This window comes from Ahaetulla prasina, chromosome 7 (assembly GCF_028640845.1).
Source record: "Ahaetulla prasina isolate Xishuangbanna chromosome 7, ASM2864084v1, whole genome shotgun sequence".
Lineage (NCBI taxonomy): Eukaryota > Metazoa > Chordata > Lepidosauria > Squamata > Colubridae > Ahaetulla > Ahaetulla prasina.
In genome coordinates this window covers 92,032,389-92,048,452 of record NC_080545.1, presented here as the reverse complement: position 1 = coordinate 92,048,452, position 16,064 = coordinate 92,032,389, and the positions used below count along the sequence as shown (strand labels likewise).

The following is a 16,064-nucleotide window of genomic DNA, read 5'->3' as shown; positions in this document are numbered from 1 at the left end:
GTTTTTCATATACAAAAAAAAGTGTTCTTTGACTTACTGCAGAAAAATTTTACTCCACATGACGATTGTCTAAATCGGTTTAAATCATTAAAGAGGTCTACCTTCACCATCACATTGATCTCCCCACGTATACCTGGATGTGAAAATAAAAGCAACAAGATGAGAATTTACATCAGAATACAAAAACTGACTATCCAAGTTACCTGATTGAAGCCATAACATTCTAAACCCTAACACAGATACAGTTTCAAACAGAAAATAAGCTTCTCAAAATGTAATATAGCTAGTCCTCAACTTATGACCATAATGGAGTGTGACCTTTATGAGAGTTGTAAAGCAGGTCATCTATGTAACTAAACTGATTTTATGACCCTTTCTGTAGTGGTTGTGAAGCGAACATGGCAGTCATTAAGCAAACCTGTTGTCATGGTGACACAGTGGTTAGAATTGGAAGCTAACTCCACCCAACCCTGTAGTTCAATTCTGACCGGTTCAAGGTTGACTCAGCCTTCCATCCTTCTGAGGTCGGTAAAACGAGGACCCAGATTGTTGGGAGCAATATGCTGAGATTGTAAACCGCTCAGAGAAGGCCACAAAGCACTATGGAGCAGTAAATGTCTAAGGGCTATTGTTTGTTATGGCGTGTTTTTGCCAAAAACTGGAGCCTGTCAAGGAATTTTTTACTGGCAGAATCCAGAACAGCCTTTTCTACCATTGCTCAAAAACCTCTGGAACATTGTGTCCCTTGAGGTGAGGGTCCTCTCCATCCTCTTGGCCTACCAAAAGGACCTGAAAACTTGCCTCTGGGCTTGTGACACAGATGGCGACCTCCCATTCTGAAGGTGGTTAGTAAATTAGGAGAAGATCCCACCTTCACTTCATTTATGTTTTGGTCTTTTTTCTCCAGTTTGTTGTAATTTTACAGTTTTAACTTTTAATGCTTAATGTTTTCAATATTTCAAATTGTTTTATGCTATTATTTTATGATAGAGGTGCTTGATAGTGAGATGAGTGGCCTATAAATTTAATAAACAGACAAACAACGCTGAACATTTGGTGCATTAAAGCTTCTTGGAAACTAATTATCCTGGAAATATATACTGTATTTTTCGGACTATAAGACGCACTTCCCCCCCCCCCCCACAAAAAAAATTGGATGGAAATGTCAGTGGGTCTTATAGACCAAATACGGCCCTGTTTTTGGCCCCCCGAAAACCCCCTACGTGTCCAGTTTTTGGCAAAAACGGGACATGCAGAGGGTTTGGGAGGCCTGCAGAGTACTCCTGGGAGTGGGGGAGGGCAGAAACCGGATGCATGGGGGGTTCGGAAGACCAAAAAAGGGCCCGTTTTTTACAAAAACGGGATGCGCAGAGGGTTTAGGAAGCCTGCAGAGTGTTCTTGGGGGCCAGGGAGGGCAAAAACAGGATGGGTGGGGGGTTCGGGTGGCCAAAAACAAGCCTGTTTTTTGCAAAAATGGGACATGCAGAGGGTTTGGGAGGCCTGTAGGGTGCTCTTGGGGGCTGTGGAGGGCAAAAACCGGATGCATGGGAGGTTCAGGAGGCCAAAAAAACAGATGCGTAGAAGATTTGAGAGGCCTGCAGAGTGCGCCTGGGAACCGGGGAGGGCAAAAACTGGATGCGCGGAGAGCAAAAACTATTGTTTTTCTTGTTTTCCTCTTCGAAATCTAGGTGCATCTTATACTCCGGTGTATCTTATAGTCCGAAAAACATGGTATTAAATGAAGAACTGAGAGTACCGCAAGAACTTTATTATAGCTACAGGAGAACCCTCCAACCACTGTGTCTTAACTGCAATGTTTAAGAACATTTTTAAGAAAATGTTGGATAACCATCTGACTGAGATGGTGTAGGGTTTCCTGCCTGGGCAGGGGGTTGGACTAGAAGGCCTCCAAGGTCCTTTCCAACTCTGTTGTTATGTTATGTTACGTCAATGTTATTTAAATCTCCTTCTTTTATTGTGTTTGCTCACCAGTGTTTGAACTCCAGACTCATGAAACATAAGAAGGAGTCAACAGGTCCATCAGAAAGCTGGCTGGGGGACAGCTTTAATGACCCTATGTTCTGTCCTACAAATTCTGGAAAGGATTTGAGCTTATACCGTAACTTACATCTGATACTACATGGAGAAATTGACACACGATGCATCCATAAATATATTCTTAAAAGCAAGTCTTTGGAAAAAAGAAAGAGGCCTTTTAAAGAACACAGTTTGAACCTTAAGAATCCAAGAACGAACAGAAATCAGTTTTTGGCCTGAATTCTCATTCACACGATCATATTTTTCCTGCTAAGATTATTGATGTCTTTACAAAAGAAAAATGCAGGACAATTATACATAAAATCTCTTTAGAAAAGATCAAGATTTAAAAATAACAATACCTGCAGCAGGTAGAAAAAGAACTAAAGGAAAATGTATTTTTTTTTAGAGAACTATACAAATATTTCTCTCTCTTCCCCACTCCCATTTCCAATTATTCCGACAAAGCTTATGCAAGTTTTGTCTAATAAAAATACAGGTAGTCCTTGATTTATGATCGGTCATTTAACAACTGTTTGAAGTTATGATGGATCCCCAAATGGTTTTTACAATCCGGTACTGAATTCCGACTGCTGTCCCCTCTCATTACAGCCGGCCTGCATTTATGCTTGTTTGCGGTGTCTCACAGTCATGGGACTGCAATTTGCCATGTTCTTATAGAAAGCCAGCGTTTATTTCTCTTTTTTGGCAAAAACACCTTGTAGAAAGCAATCGCTTCACTTAATGACCGCATAATGGCTCCAGATCCACTTAACAACTATGGTGATTCATTTACAAACACCGCAAAGCAAGTCGTAAAATCAAGTTGGTCACGATGACCCGCTTTAAGACCTTCACGCCTTACGACCACAATGGGCAGACTCCATTAAGGTTCTAAACCGAGGACTTCCTGTATTTTATAACGACTGACAGTCTCACCATGTATGGTATCGTAAATTGGAAACCAGCCCGAAATAACTGTAGCTGCTTCACTGTAGAGAAGAGGATCAATATCAATGTAAACCTTTCCAATAGCATCATTAGCACTGTAAGTATCATGATCAAGGACGGTTATCTGTAGAGGCTCATCCTGCAGATCTTCATCATCCACCTAGAAGACAGAAGAAATATAATGAAGCTTCAACATTTTACCAAACTGAGCAATACCTGTTTATACCATATTTTTTGGTAAGACGCACCAAGATTTCAAAGAGGAAAACAAGAAAAGAAAAGGGTTTTGGCCTCTGTACCTCTGGTTTTTGCCCTCCCCGGCCTCCAGGAGCACTCGGCAGGCCTCCCAAACCCTCTGTGTATCCCGTTTTCATGAAAAATGGGCCCCGTTTTTGGCCTCCCGAACCCCCATGCATCCTGTTTTTGCCCTCCCTGGCCGCCAGGAGCACTTTGCAGGCCTCCCAAACCCTCTGCTCATCCCATTTTTGCGAAAAACAGAATGCATGGTGGGGGGGATATATTCAGTCTATAACAGGGGTCTCTAACTTTGGTCCCTTTAAGACTTGTGGACTTCAGCTCCCAGTCCCTCAACCAGCAAAGCTGGCTGAGGGACTCTGGGAGTTGAAGTCCACAAGTCTTAAAAGGACCAAGGTTGGAGACCCCTGGTCTATAAAATGCACTGACATTTCCACCCTCTTTTAGGGGGGAAAAAGTGTGTCTTATACTCCGAAAAGTACGGTAGTTTGTCTAAACAAGTAACATCCGACTCTGCTTTCTGCTTTCAGCTTATTCATACAATGCGCAGTTTAACTACATGAAACCACAGGGTGATTAGTTATGTTGGTGTTTAGTCATGGTCGAATGGTCCCACGTCACAAGGTCATGCATAAATTCTAATGCAAACCATTTTTTTTTTGCACTTAAGACACAGCTTTGACCTAAGCAGAGAGCTTAAATGACGGGTTGATGTTCAGTTCAAACAGGATCTTTCCATCAGAAGCAACTGAAACCTAGAACTGGAATACTCTTGAAATCCCTATGATTCTGCAATAATTCATGTTGCACAGCCTAGTTGCAGCACAAAATAGGAGCTTTTAAAGAAAGTTGTTCCAAGCTCTGAAAGCTACTGGCAAGCTGAAAACAGAAGTAAATGCACATGATCACTTCTAACAAATGGCTGTCGTTTGAAGATCATTTGACGGCCGTCTCCAGGAGGGCCTTCCACCAGGTTCGCCTGGTTCGGCAGTTGCGCCCCTTCCTTGATCGGGATGCCTTGTGCACAGTCACTCATGCGCTCGTTACCTCTCGCTTGGATTACTGTAATGCTCTCTACATGGGGCTCCCCTTGAGGTGCACTCGGAGGCTTCAGTTAGTCCAGAATGCAGCTGCGCGGGTGATAGAGGGAGCTACGCGTAGCTCCCACGTAACACCGCTCCTGCGCAGACTGCACTGGCTACCTGTGGCCTTTCGAGTGCACTTTAAGGTTTTGATTACGACCTTTAAAGCGCTCCATGGCTTAGGGCCTGGGTACTTACGGGACCGCCTGCTGTTACCGCATGCCTCCCACCGACCCGTACGCTCTCACAGAGAGGGACTTCTCAGGGTGCCGTCCGCCAAGCAATGTCGGCTGGCGGCCCCCAGGGGAAGGTCCTTCTCTGTGTGGGCTCCCACACTCTGGAACGAGCTTCCCCCGGGTTTACGCCAAATACCTGACCTTCGGACCTTCCGTCGCGAACTGAAGACACATCTTTTCATTCGCGCGGGGCTGGCTTAAATTTTATCGATTTTAAATTTTCTATTAATAATTTTAAATGAGGTTTTAGTTTATTATATATTTTAAACTTTTTAGGCCAATTATAAAATAAGTTTTTTAATTTGCATTTTAAATTGTATATTGTTTTGCTTGTTTTTTACCTTTGCCTGTACACCGCCCTGAGTCCTTCGGGAGAAGGGCGGTATAAAAATCAAATAAATAATAATAATAATAATAATAACAATCACACCACTAAACCTGGAGGTTTAGGGGAAGGATATGATTAACCCCGAGGCTTCTTCAGATAACTCTAAATTAATCTTCCCACAACCTTTTGCTTCTCTGAGATATGGGAGCAAGACTAGTCCTCTCCAATGGGCAGGCTCACCGCTGAACCAAATCATTGCAAACGACTCTATATCATGCCCCATTTTTCCACCAGATCACAACTTCTACAAAAAGCATCTGGGTAGGATTTTCAGAGATGAAAAGTTTAACCTTTTATAAATACGAATTTCCTCTCGTTTATATTCCTCCACATCCTGTTCCTTTTCCCTCACAAATGTATTTTTCTTTAACCTTCCATACATTTCCAAAACGTTTTTCTTTACCAAACTCTGTGACATTTCCAAGTATGGCAAGCAAATTAAGACATAAAACATTTAGAGGTACACATGCACAACAGAAGCTGGTTTTGTTTCAGATCCCAAATGAATACAGAGGTCTTACAGACATCAAAAACGTCATCAAAAAAGCACAACAAAGAATGTTCTTTCTGCACCAATTCAGAAAGCTCAAACTGTCCAAGAAGCTGCTGATCCAGTTCTACAGAGGCATTATTGAGTCTGTTATCTGCTCCTCCATAACTGTCTGGTTTGGTTCTGCAACCGAACAAGACAGACACAGACTTCAGAGGATAATTAGAACTGCAGAAAAAATAATGGCTACCAACTTGCCTTCCATTGAGGACCTGTATACTGCATGAGTCAAAAAGAGGGCTGGGAAAATATTTACAGACCCTCACATCCTGGACATAAACGGTTTCAACTCCTACCTTCAAAACGACGCTACAGAGCACTGCACACCAGAACAACTAGACATAAAAACAGCTTTTTCCCGAACGCCATCACTCTGCTAGACAAATAATTCCCTCAACACTGTCAAACTATTTACTAAGTCTGCACTACTATTAATCTTCTCATCATTCTCATCATCCATCTCCTTCTACTTATGACTGTCTGACTGTAACTTTGTTGCTTATATCCTTACGATTTATATTGATATTGTTTCCTGATTGCTTATTTGTACCCTATGACTATCATTAAGTGTTGTACCTTATGATTCTTGATGAACGTGTCTTTTCTTTTATGTACACTGAGAGCATATACACCAAGACAAATTCCTTGTGAGTCCAATCACACTTGGCCAATAAAAAATTCTATTCTATTCTATTTTATAGGTACACATGAACAATAGAAGTTGGTTTTGTTTCAGACCACAAATGAATACAGAGGTTTTGCCCAATCATTCCAGGCAAAGTGTAATCTGATAAAACAAAACTACACAATATCTGGTTCTTCCAGATTTTGGCAGAGACAGTATCTGGAAAAGCCCTATGGAGAAGATGAGTAGGCCAAAGGTAGTATCACCTCACTCCTCTCTCCCCGTCTCTATATGATCTCTGTGTGGTATCCCGTCTATTGAATTTTCAATGTTCTTCACTCTCTCTACCTCCCATTATGGTGCCAACTAAGGGGTGGGAAGGAGGGAAAGGCAAGGCCTAGCCAAACTGTAAATGGGAAGTCTGACTTTTCCTCACAATTTTCCCTGGGTCTTTCTTTCTCTGCTTCACCTTGGCCACTGTCCCAAAGAGGCTTTTTCAAAAGGCAATTAAATTTTCTTTGTTTTTCTTTGAAGATGTTTTGCTTCTCATCCGAGAAGCTTCTGGATGAGAAACTGCCAGAACTGAACTGTCAGTCAGAACTGAAGAAGCTTCTTGGATAAGAAACGAAATGTCTTCAAGGAAAACCTTAAAAAGCTCAGTTGCCTTTTGAAAAAGAATTTTTTGGGACAACCATGACCAGGACGACTGAGATTCTCCAGAGACACTTAGCCACTGTCAAATCCTCACTTGACTTCAAGTACAAAATAAGAGGGAGGAAGGAAGGCCTGGGGAAAGGGGAGGAGGAGGAGGAGGAGGAGGGGGAGGAGGAGTGGGCCCTCTTTAAGTCAAGGACATTATCCAACCAGCCTACCTGCTCCATCTTCCTAGTCTCTTTCTTTTCTTATTTTTTCTTAGCCACTTCAACAGATGTCTCTCCTGTCTTCTCATTTCCCCTCCATTCCTCAATGTGCATTTTTGGTCCAGAAAAAAGCACCAGAAATGGAGTGTTTTTCACATATCTAAAATACCATAGTAAAGTACTAGCTTGCATCATTCTCTTGAAAAAGATCAGGATAGCTTGCAGATATTGATATATATTCAGAAACTGATCACACACACACACACACACACACATATTTACTATTGGGTTTGCCAGACTCATAATAATTTTGCCTTTGAGCCTATCGATAAATCCTATTTATTAGAATGTGTGCTTGTGTATGCCCTTGTCTATTTACCTCAAATTTAAACCACTCTGAGTTCCACTGAGGATTGAGAGATTTGGGATAGACATCTGTCTTAAATGTAGTGTTTCCGAACTTTACCTGAAAAATATAAAAATATATGACAAATTAAAAACAAAATCATTTCTGTCTTTGCATTTTATTCCATTCACAATATTTCTTAAAACAATATTATGCAAGGCTTTTCAAGAGCCTAATTTCTTAATGGGCACATCACTTTCCCATTCAGTGGAATGGGCCAAGTTATTATTAATTTTAGTTTTCTTAACAAAATAAAACAAGAACTATTTCTTAACTATTGCATACACTACTACTTTCTAGTCCAGGGGGTCTGCAAACTTGGCTCTTTTAAGACTTTGCTGGCTGAGGAACTCTGGGAGTTGAAGTACACAAGTCTTAAAAGAGCCAAGTTTGCAGACCCCTGTTCTAGTCTCTGCTGTTTATCATTACATTTACTCCTTAGAAATATAGCCTTATCAAACAATGCCTTAAAGACAATGTTGATATCAACAATATAGGACAGTGATGGCTAACCTTCTTCTCGTCGTGTGCTGAAAGCAAGTGCGCCAGCACATGTGGGTGCCAGCACTCATAATGCAATATGCGAACCCCCTGCACATACACACATAACCCCCCCATGCTCCCCACGCCTTCGTACATATGCGTGTGACCCCCCAGCCCACCGTTTTTGGCTTAGCAGGCCTCCCTGCAGTCTCCTGGCCCCAAAAAAGGGCCATGGGTGGGAGGGAGGGCCACACCCCCCACACCCTGTTTTGGGCCTAGCAAGCCTCCCTGTAGCCTCCTGAGCCCAAAAATGGGCTGTGGGGGGGGGGCACCCCCCCCTGCGCTCTGCCCCTGCCCCCTGCACATGTGCATGACCCCCGCCCCCCACGCATGCGTGTGACCAGCCCTGCGTATGCACGCATGTCTCAAACATGTTCCCCACCCCCGCGCAACCCGAAAATCAGCTGGCCAGAGGGAGGCGCACATGCATGTGTGGTGGAACTGAGCTGGGCGACGGCTTGCGTGCCCGCAGAGAGGTCTATGCATGCCAGCTGTGGCATGCGTGCCATAGGTTCGCCGTCACGGATATAGGAGTATCTTTACAGTTGGTTTTCCCAAGTAAGTGTCTAAGTAACTAAGTACCTAAGTTTAGTTTGGCCTAATGGTTAAGGTAGTAGGCTACAAGCAAGTTCAGATAGCTCTAGACTTCCAACAGTTAGTTTAGTGACCATTCAAAGTTACAACGGCACTGAAAAATGCGACTTGTGACCGTTTTACACAGTTACGACTTTTGTAGCATCCCCATGACCCTGTGATCAAAATTCAGATGCTTGGCAACCGACTCATATTTATGACAGTTGCGCTGTCCCGGGGTCATGTGATCCTCCTTTGCGACCTTCTGACAAGCAAAGTCAATGGGGGAAGCCAGATTCACTTAACTGTGCTACTAATTCAACAACAGCTGAGATTCACTTAACAACTGTGATGAGAAAGGTCGTAAAATGGGGCAAAACTCACTTCACAAACATCTTGCTTTGCAACGTCTCACTTGCGGCCGTAAATCGAGGACTACCTGTATACACTGCCTGGAAGGTCGGCACTTAATTTTGAACTAGCAACCCTTCCTAAGATCTGGTCAATATAATAAGTGAACCAGGAAAAGTTCAGAACCACACAAATTACAGGAAAGAGCAAAGGTTAAAAAAAAAAAAAGCTTGTCAACAAATACCTGTAAGAATTCAGATGGAAAATCACTAAGGCATGAGACAACCCCTTAGCATCTCAAAAATTACTGCTAAATGTTCAGGTGGAAAATCATTAAGCCATCCTTAGCCGTGTCAAAGCAACAAATGCGACATTTTTGGATATTCAGAAGGTCAGAAGACTGCAAATAACGTTTTATGTTGAAGGATTCCCAAATCCCAGAGACACTAGCAGGTGGCAGTAAAGTTGGGTGCATCCAGATTTAACTTAGGATAATGAGAACACATCCAACTGGAGATACTGTGTGTAAAGTGGCTGGCTACATAAATTAATAATAAATAAATAAAATCCAGTGATCCACTGACATTTGGCAAATTCAATTTCAGTGGAAAGGAAAGAACAGCTAATGCTATATCAGAAAAAGCAGCTAATTAATTTGGATTGGTCTGATCAAAAATTGTTGGCGAACAGGAGTTGGAAGGAATGCAGTTTGAAAAGAAAAGAAAAATACTAAGTTGATCAGCCTCGGTTTCTTTGAATAAATTATGAAGTCTAAATTGTAAATCCTTAACTTAAATAATTAAATTCAGGATATTACTAGAGAACTTTCCATTCTTGATGTAGTAGCACCTCACCAACGAAACAAAAACCAGAAAAAAAAATCCAAAATCTGATAGGTTGACACAAAAGGCTAAGCAGCAAATTATGGATTTGAAATCATAATAATTGGACTTCACAGCATACTTGAAATCAAATTCAGACAAATCATATTCTCTCTTAACAAACAAGATCGGGGATTCTTAAGAATGTCAAACACATTGTTATGTATACGTACTTTTTTTTTTTTTTGGTGTTGCTACATTGCCTAAATTGGAGATTTGCTAATGCTTGATTTTGTAAATTCAACAAAAGCTCTAGATTCAGCTTAACACCAGTGCCCCACAGAAAAACAATGAAGTAGGAGAGGATTGTGTTTACAAAGGAGGCAAACAGTGATAAAACTGTTTTAGGCACAAGGAAAGATTGCTTATAATAGGGGTCTCGAACCTTCGCAACTTTAAGCCTGGTGGACTGCAACTCCCAGAATGCCCCAGCCAGCTTTGCTGGCTGGGGCATTCTGGGAGTTGAAGTCCACCAGGCTTAAAGTTGCCAAGGTTGGAGACCCCTGGCTTATAACATATAATATGACACAATGAAAATTAGTTAACCGGTACAAGAAAATGACTGAATTTGTGAGGTAAACCTTTGATTAAACTATTGAAAAAAAATGGGCGTACTGCTATTCCTATGGGCGTGCATTCTGTACAGCTAGGCTCCACCCTCTTCTGAAGCCAATTAAGAGGTGATCCCCGACTTACAACGGTTCACTTAGTGACCGCACTTAAGTGACTTAGGGCCGTTTTTCACGCATACCTTCCTCACGGTCACACGATCAAAATTCAGATGCTTGGCAACTGACTCATATTTATGACGGCTGCAGCGTCCTGGGGTCATGCGATCCCCTTGGGCGACCTTCTGACACAAAAGGTCAACGGAGAAGCCAGATTCGCTTAACAACCGTGGGACTAACTTTTAACAACTGCAGCGATTCGCTTAACAACGGTGGCAAGAAAGATTGTAAAACAGGGCGACACCCACTTTAACGAACGTGACACTTCTGTAGAAATGTTGGGCTCGGTTGTGGCCATAAAGTCGAGGACTATCTGTGATTGCTTAGGGCACTACAGAAAATACAGGAACATCTGAAGTAAGACGATCATTTATGAAAACACCAGACCTCTCGCCAAGCTCCTACAATCTCCTATTGCACAGCCGGCTCAACATTCATGTGAATGGTTTCCGTTTTGCTTTGCCTTGTTTACAGCCTGATTTAACGTATTTGTGAGAGGGGTTGCAGGGTTCAAACGCAGTTATGCAGGATGAAGGGTTCAGAGAGGCCGTATTATAATTCACTGGCTGATTCTGGACTAGATTTAATTTTGAAACTGTAAGAAAGTCAGATATATTGGCCCAAGACGACTTTGGAGTTCATGTAGAACATGAACTCAACAGATGGCTCTCTTAAATCTTCCTTTTAACCCTCTCTTTGGTGAGCTCCCGTTACTTGTCCCAGCTTCTGCCAACCTAGCAGTTTCGAAAGCACCTAAAAAGGCAAGTAGAAAAAATAGGGACCACCTATTGGGTGGGAAGTGTAACAGCGTTCCGTGCGCCTTTGGCGTTGAGTCATGCCGGCCACATGACCACGGAGACGTCTTCGGACAGCGTTGGCTCTTCGGCTTTGAAACGGAGATGAGCACCGCTCCCTAGAGTCGGCAACGACTAGCACGTATGTGCGAGGGGAACCTTTACCTTTACCTTTTGGGAGAGCTCACCAAGCACCACTGTTTTCTATCAAATTAAAACAGGCTGATTTAAGAATAACGGTCAGTTCTGAATGTCTGAAAAGTAAAATTTATTTCCAATTCTGGATGGATACGGTGGCCAGTCTGGTTCAGATGACCTGCAGGCCCCTATATAAATAACTGAACTTGGTTAAAGAGCAATAAGGATTGGGTAACACATGTGAACTTGTTAATCCGGTTGGTCTCAAAGCAGGGGTGTCCAACCTTGGCCACTTTAAGGCCTATGGATTTCAACTCCCAGAATTCCCCCGCAAACATGCCTGGCTGGGGAATTCTGGGAGCTGAAGTCCACAAGTGGCCAAGGTTGGCCACTCCCGGCTTAAAGGCTCGCCCAAATACACTGTTACGAAATTTCTTTGCTCGAAAAATGTGTGAACAGCTGACAAAGCAAGGGCATAGTTTGGTTCTCTCAGATAAAGAGCAAATAGGTCAGCTGACATACTAGCGCTGTCCTAGTATGACCCTAATCCAGTCCTGTTACGGTCTCATCCTAAATGGGTCAGAGCACGAGCAGTGGGGTGCATATTCCCTCTCAGCCTGTTTCTGTCAGTGACTTCCCATTTCCATGGATCTGTGGGTGGATGCGTTTGTGAAAATAGTAATAATAATAATAAAAAAATCTAGAGGTAGTTCAAGCAGAACAGCTCCGTTTTATAAGGCTACTCTAGGCTCTCAGTTTCTCTGTCCTCTGCATTCACGTGCCAGTAGTATGTGCCATCCATAAATTAAGCCTTCCTTCCAGGAGTAAGATCAACATGTCATGTAAATGCAACCTTTGAGTTTCCATGTTTAAATAATGAGGAAAAATTACTCCGGAATAAAGAGGCTTCTAATTACATTTTTCTACCTTTCCTTTTCCTTACCTTGCCCATCAGGTATCTCTAATCTCTAGGGCATGCAAAAATTAAACCAAACAAAACCCTACAGCCCAAGATACTTTAAATAGTCTCCAAGTTAATTGCTTGCTTCATTCCATCCCAATATCAATAAATATTAGAGACATTCTTGATGCCAGAAATGTTGTCACTACTGAAACTCAATTCTTTAATCTCTACCAAATACTTCCTACAGCAATGCCACAAACTCTTCAAGCTTTTGAATTTCTTTCTGATTTATCTCTAGCTGTGGATTCTTAATAGACATTTCTGTTACTGGCACAGGTCATTACCTTAAAGGTATCATAATCCTCAAAACACATTTAAATCAGCCTACCAAAACCTTTACTTTTTTTGTAAGTATTGTTACTACAATTCCCATGATTCCTAGCCAATGAAGGGAATTACAATTATAACCTATGCAGACATCTGAGTACACCCACTTACAGCTTTTTGGCTACCCCAAGTCATACCACTGAATTGCATTTATATTTTATTTTTTCAAAGCAGCACAGTAGATAATAATTCCCCTAAAAATTCCTGCTTCTTATGTAACGGGTGTATCAAAATAACTTCCGTATAAGAAGCATCATTGAAATTACTGCATGATTCCTTCCCTTTTTATTAACACATCGACCATTTGAAATGGAAATAACAGCCTTGCAATGCTTGAAAAATTAATGATTCACTTAACAACCATGGCAAAAAGCTAAAAAAAAAATCTGGCACAAGTCTCTTAATAACCACCTTGCTTAGCAATGGAAATTCTGGTCCCAGCTATGGTCGTAAGTCAAGGACTATCTGTCTACCTCCACTGGCTAAGGGTAGTCAACTATAACATGATTTATCTCAGCTATGTAACCTGATTCTAGGTGGCTTTTAAGGTGATTAAAACATCCTAAAAATTGCTCCAGGTGGTTGAATCAAGGACACTCAACCCCAGAAGGACTACACTGTTGTATTTGTCACTCCAAGTTACACCTCTTACAATAGTAAACTATGTAATTTGCAGAAATAAGATACAAAACGTAGGGATAGTATGTAAGAAATATAAGAAGCTTCTACCATAAGAAACGAATATGGAAAAACAAGGACATCAGCCTGGAAACCAAATGTAGGTTAGTCTGCTCTAATTGTGTTCCCCGTAGATACCTATGGTTGTGAAAGTTGGACTTTAAAAAAGCAAGAAGGAAGACAATCGACTCATTTGAGCTGTGGTGCTGGAGAAGGCGCTTACATTTTCCTTGGACAGCAAAGGTGACTAACAAGCAAGTCACTGGAGTTTGTAACATCTGACATGTCAGTGGAAAGCAAAATCACAAAACTGTCTCACTTATTTTGGCCATGTCCATGGCCAAGGGATTTCACTGGAGAAAGTTAGCGGTAAAAGGAAACAGGAACAACAAAGAACCAGCTGGCTGGACACCATTCAAAGCTCAAAAAATCCCAGAATCGCCAATACTTTCTTATGAAAATATTCCAAAAATTATCCAAAGATGATTGCTGAATCTTAGAAAGTACTGGAAGTATCATCACAATTTTTTTTTGTTCAAGCATCTCATCATATCTCACTTGCCACATTCCCGCAGATTTTAACTATTAGATTTTAGATTTTAGCTTCAGGGGGAAATGGATCTTTGTGCCATTTGTGAGAAGTTGAGAGTATTAAATGGGAATGGAAACAACTCAACCAACTCAAGAGAAATACAGGTAGTTCTTGACTTACAACAGTTCATTTGATGACCATTCAAAGATACAACCGCACTGAAAAATGTGACTTTATGATGGGTTTTCACCATTCCGACCTTTGCAAGCATGCCCATGATCATGTGATCAGAATTCAGGCACTCGGCAACTGTGTCGTAGTTGCTGTGTCCCAAAGTCATGGGGTCCCCTTTTGCGACCTTCCAATAAGCAGTCAACGGGGAAGCCAGGTAGACTTAACAACCAGGTTACTAACTTACCAACGGAAGTGATTCACTTAACAACCACGGCAAGAAAGGCCCACAAACCCACTTAAACGTCTCAGATAAATTTTGGGCTCAATTGTGGTCGTAAGTCGAGGAGGGCAAGATCAAAAGATTGTGGTGAGACCTGGACCATAGAATTGCCATGAGTCAGGTAGGACTTAACGGGAATCCATTAAGTACTATCTGACTCTTGGCAATTCTATTGGATTCCCATCATCATCATCATCATCATCAGGGAACAGCTCCCGCCGGAGGAGAAAACCCAGCACGATCTACCAATTTGAGGATCTCAATTTCAAGGATGGGTCCCCACCCGGGATCGACCTCCGTGGAAGCATCTAAAAAGGAGGGGAAACTGCTGGAGGTGAAGCACGTCCACCCTGCCTCGAATAGGCTGCGGAGGGGAGAAGGCAGCACCGTGAGCATCTGTAGGACAAGTTTCGCGGGCGTTATGCAAAAATATGCAAATATGGGAGGGGGAGAGTGACGACGTACTCCCCCCCCCTCTTCCCCATTGCCGCTGCGGAGCGTCGTCGTGCAGAAAAGCCCCTCCCAGCCCAGACCTCCACGAAGGCGTCCGTCAAGTCACTGGCTCGGTCCATGACAGGCAGGTGCCGCCCCGCCACGATCTTGACCTTCAGCTTTCCCGGCATTTTCCTGGCGCTCCGCCTCTCGCCTCCTTCCCCGACGGCGGCCGCTGAGCAAACGAGCGGCGGGCTTCTTCCATAGAAGCGGGCAGGAGGAAGGCACCCGGGTCAAGGCCGCCGGGGCGCATGCGCGCGCGCGCAGGGGACGCCGACGGCCCGCTTGGGTGGGTGGGGGGTGCTTCCTCCGCGCTTTCGGCGCTAAGACTGCGCGTGCGCAGTGTCAGGATAACGTTCCCCCCTTTTTCCTCGACTCGAACCCGATGAATCCTTCCTGCGCGTGCGCGGTGGCCTCGCCCCGGGTTCCGTTGCTCGCGCGGTGCATCATTTCAGAATTTTCACTAAATATATATATATAAACGGGGTTTTCACGTTCGTTTCCGAACAAGCTTTGTTCAATAGCCCGAAGGTTCGGAATTTACCGAGTAAATTACCCCCTCCCCTCCTCAAACCGTTATCCGAACCAAAGAGGGAACGGTGAGAGGAATGAAGGGAAAGGCCTGGTAATCGAGTACCGGGGTTCTCGATTTGGGGATACCTGTTATGTGGTTGCCTAGGTTACCAGGCTGTATGGAAGAGCCCAGAGTGATCGATGTCTCGGATTAACGTCGAGGCCGTTCTCTCGTGGCTCCTGAGGGGAAAAGGCCTGAAATGTTGGGAGGTTTTCTCCCCCTGCGCTGCGAATTTCACCAGATAAAGTTTCTGTATTTCATTCATCTTTTTGTTTTCCATTTCAATGGAAAAGCGTGGTTCTGGGCGGCATACTATAAAATGTACAAAACAGTTTTAAAGGGGAAAAAAAAAACCCCCAACAGATTCAGAAGATTAAAAATTGGGATTAAAAAGATTAACGTTATTTTTTTTAATGAAACACATTAAATATTATTATGAAATTGAATAAAAAGCCTTTATTGATTTTTTTTTTAAAAAAAATTAATTAAAATTTTAAAAAAGTAATTAAAAGATTAAACCGGCAGCACATGTTAACTGCAATGGAGCTACCTTAGCAAGTCACAGATCCCTTGACCCCAGGACAAGAACCAAATTTTGAGGGACTTCAGGAAAATTAATAGGGATGGAGCAGTGGTGTTCAATAT

The 16,064-nt window shown here is 42.7% G+C and overlaps 1 protein-coding gene across 1 annotated transcript in view; it reads right to left on the bottom strand.

Moving 5' to 3' along the window:
- C2CD5 (C2 calcium dependent domain containing 5) overlaps positions 1-15,701 on the bottom strand; it is an 87,087-nt gene extending 71,386 nt beyond the window's left edge. The window contains exons 1-4 of the mRNA XM_058190220.1: positions 14,887-15,701; positions 7,364-7,450; positions 2,977-3,148; positions 38-133 (exon numbers count right to left, since the gene is read on the bottom strand). Coding sequence (XP_058046203.1) covers positions 38-133; positions 2,977-3,148; positions 7,364-7,450; positions 14,887-14,976 — 445 coding nt within the window. The 5' untranslated portion in view covers positions 14,977-15,701. The remainder of the gene's footprint in view (positions 1-37; positions 134-2,976; positions 3,149-7,363; positions 7,451-14,886) is intronic.
- Positions 15,702-16,064: the final 363 nt, after the last annotated feature.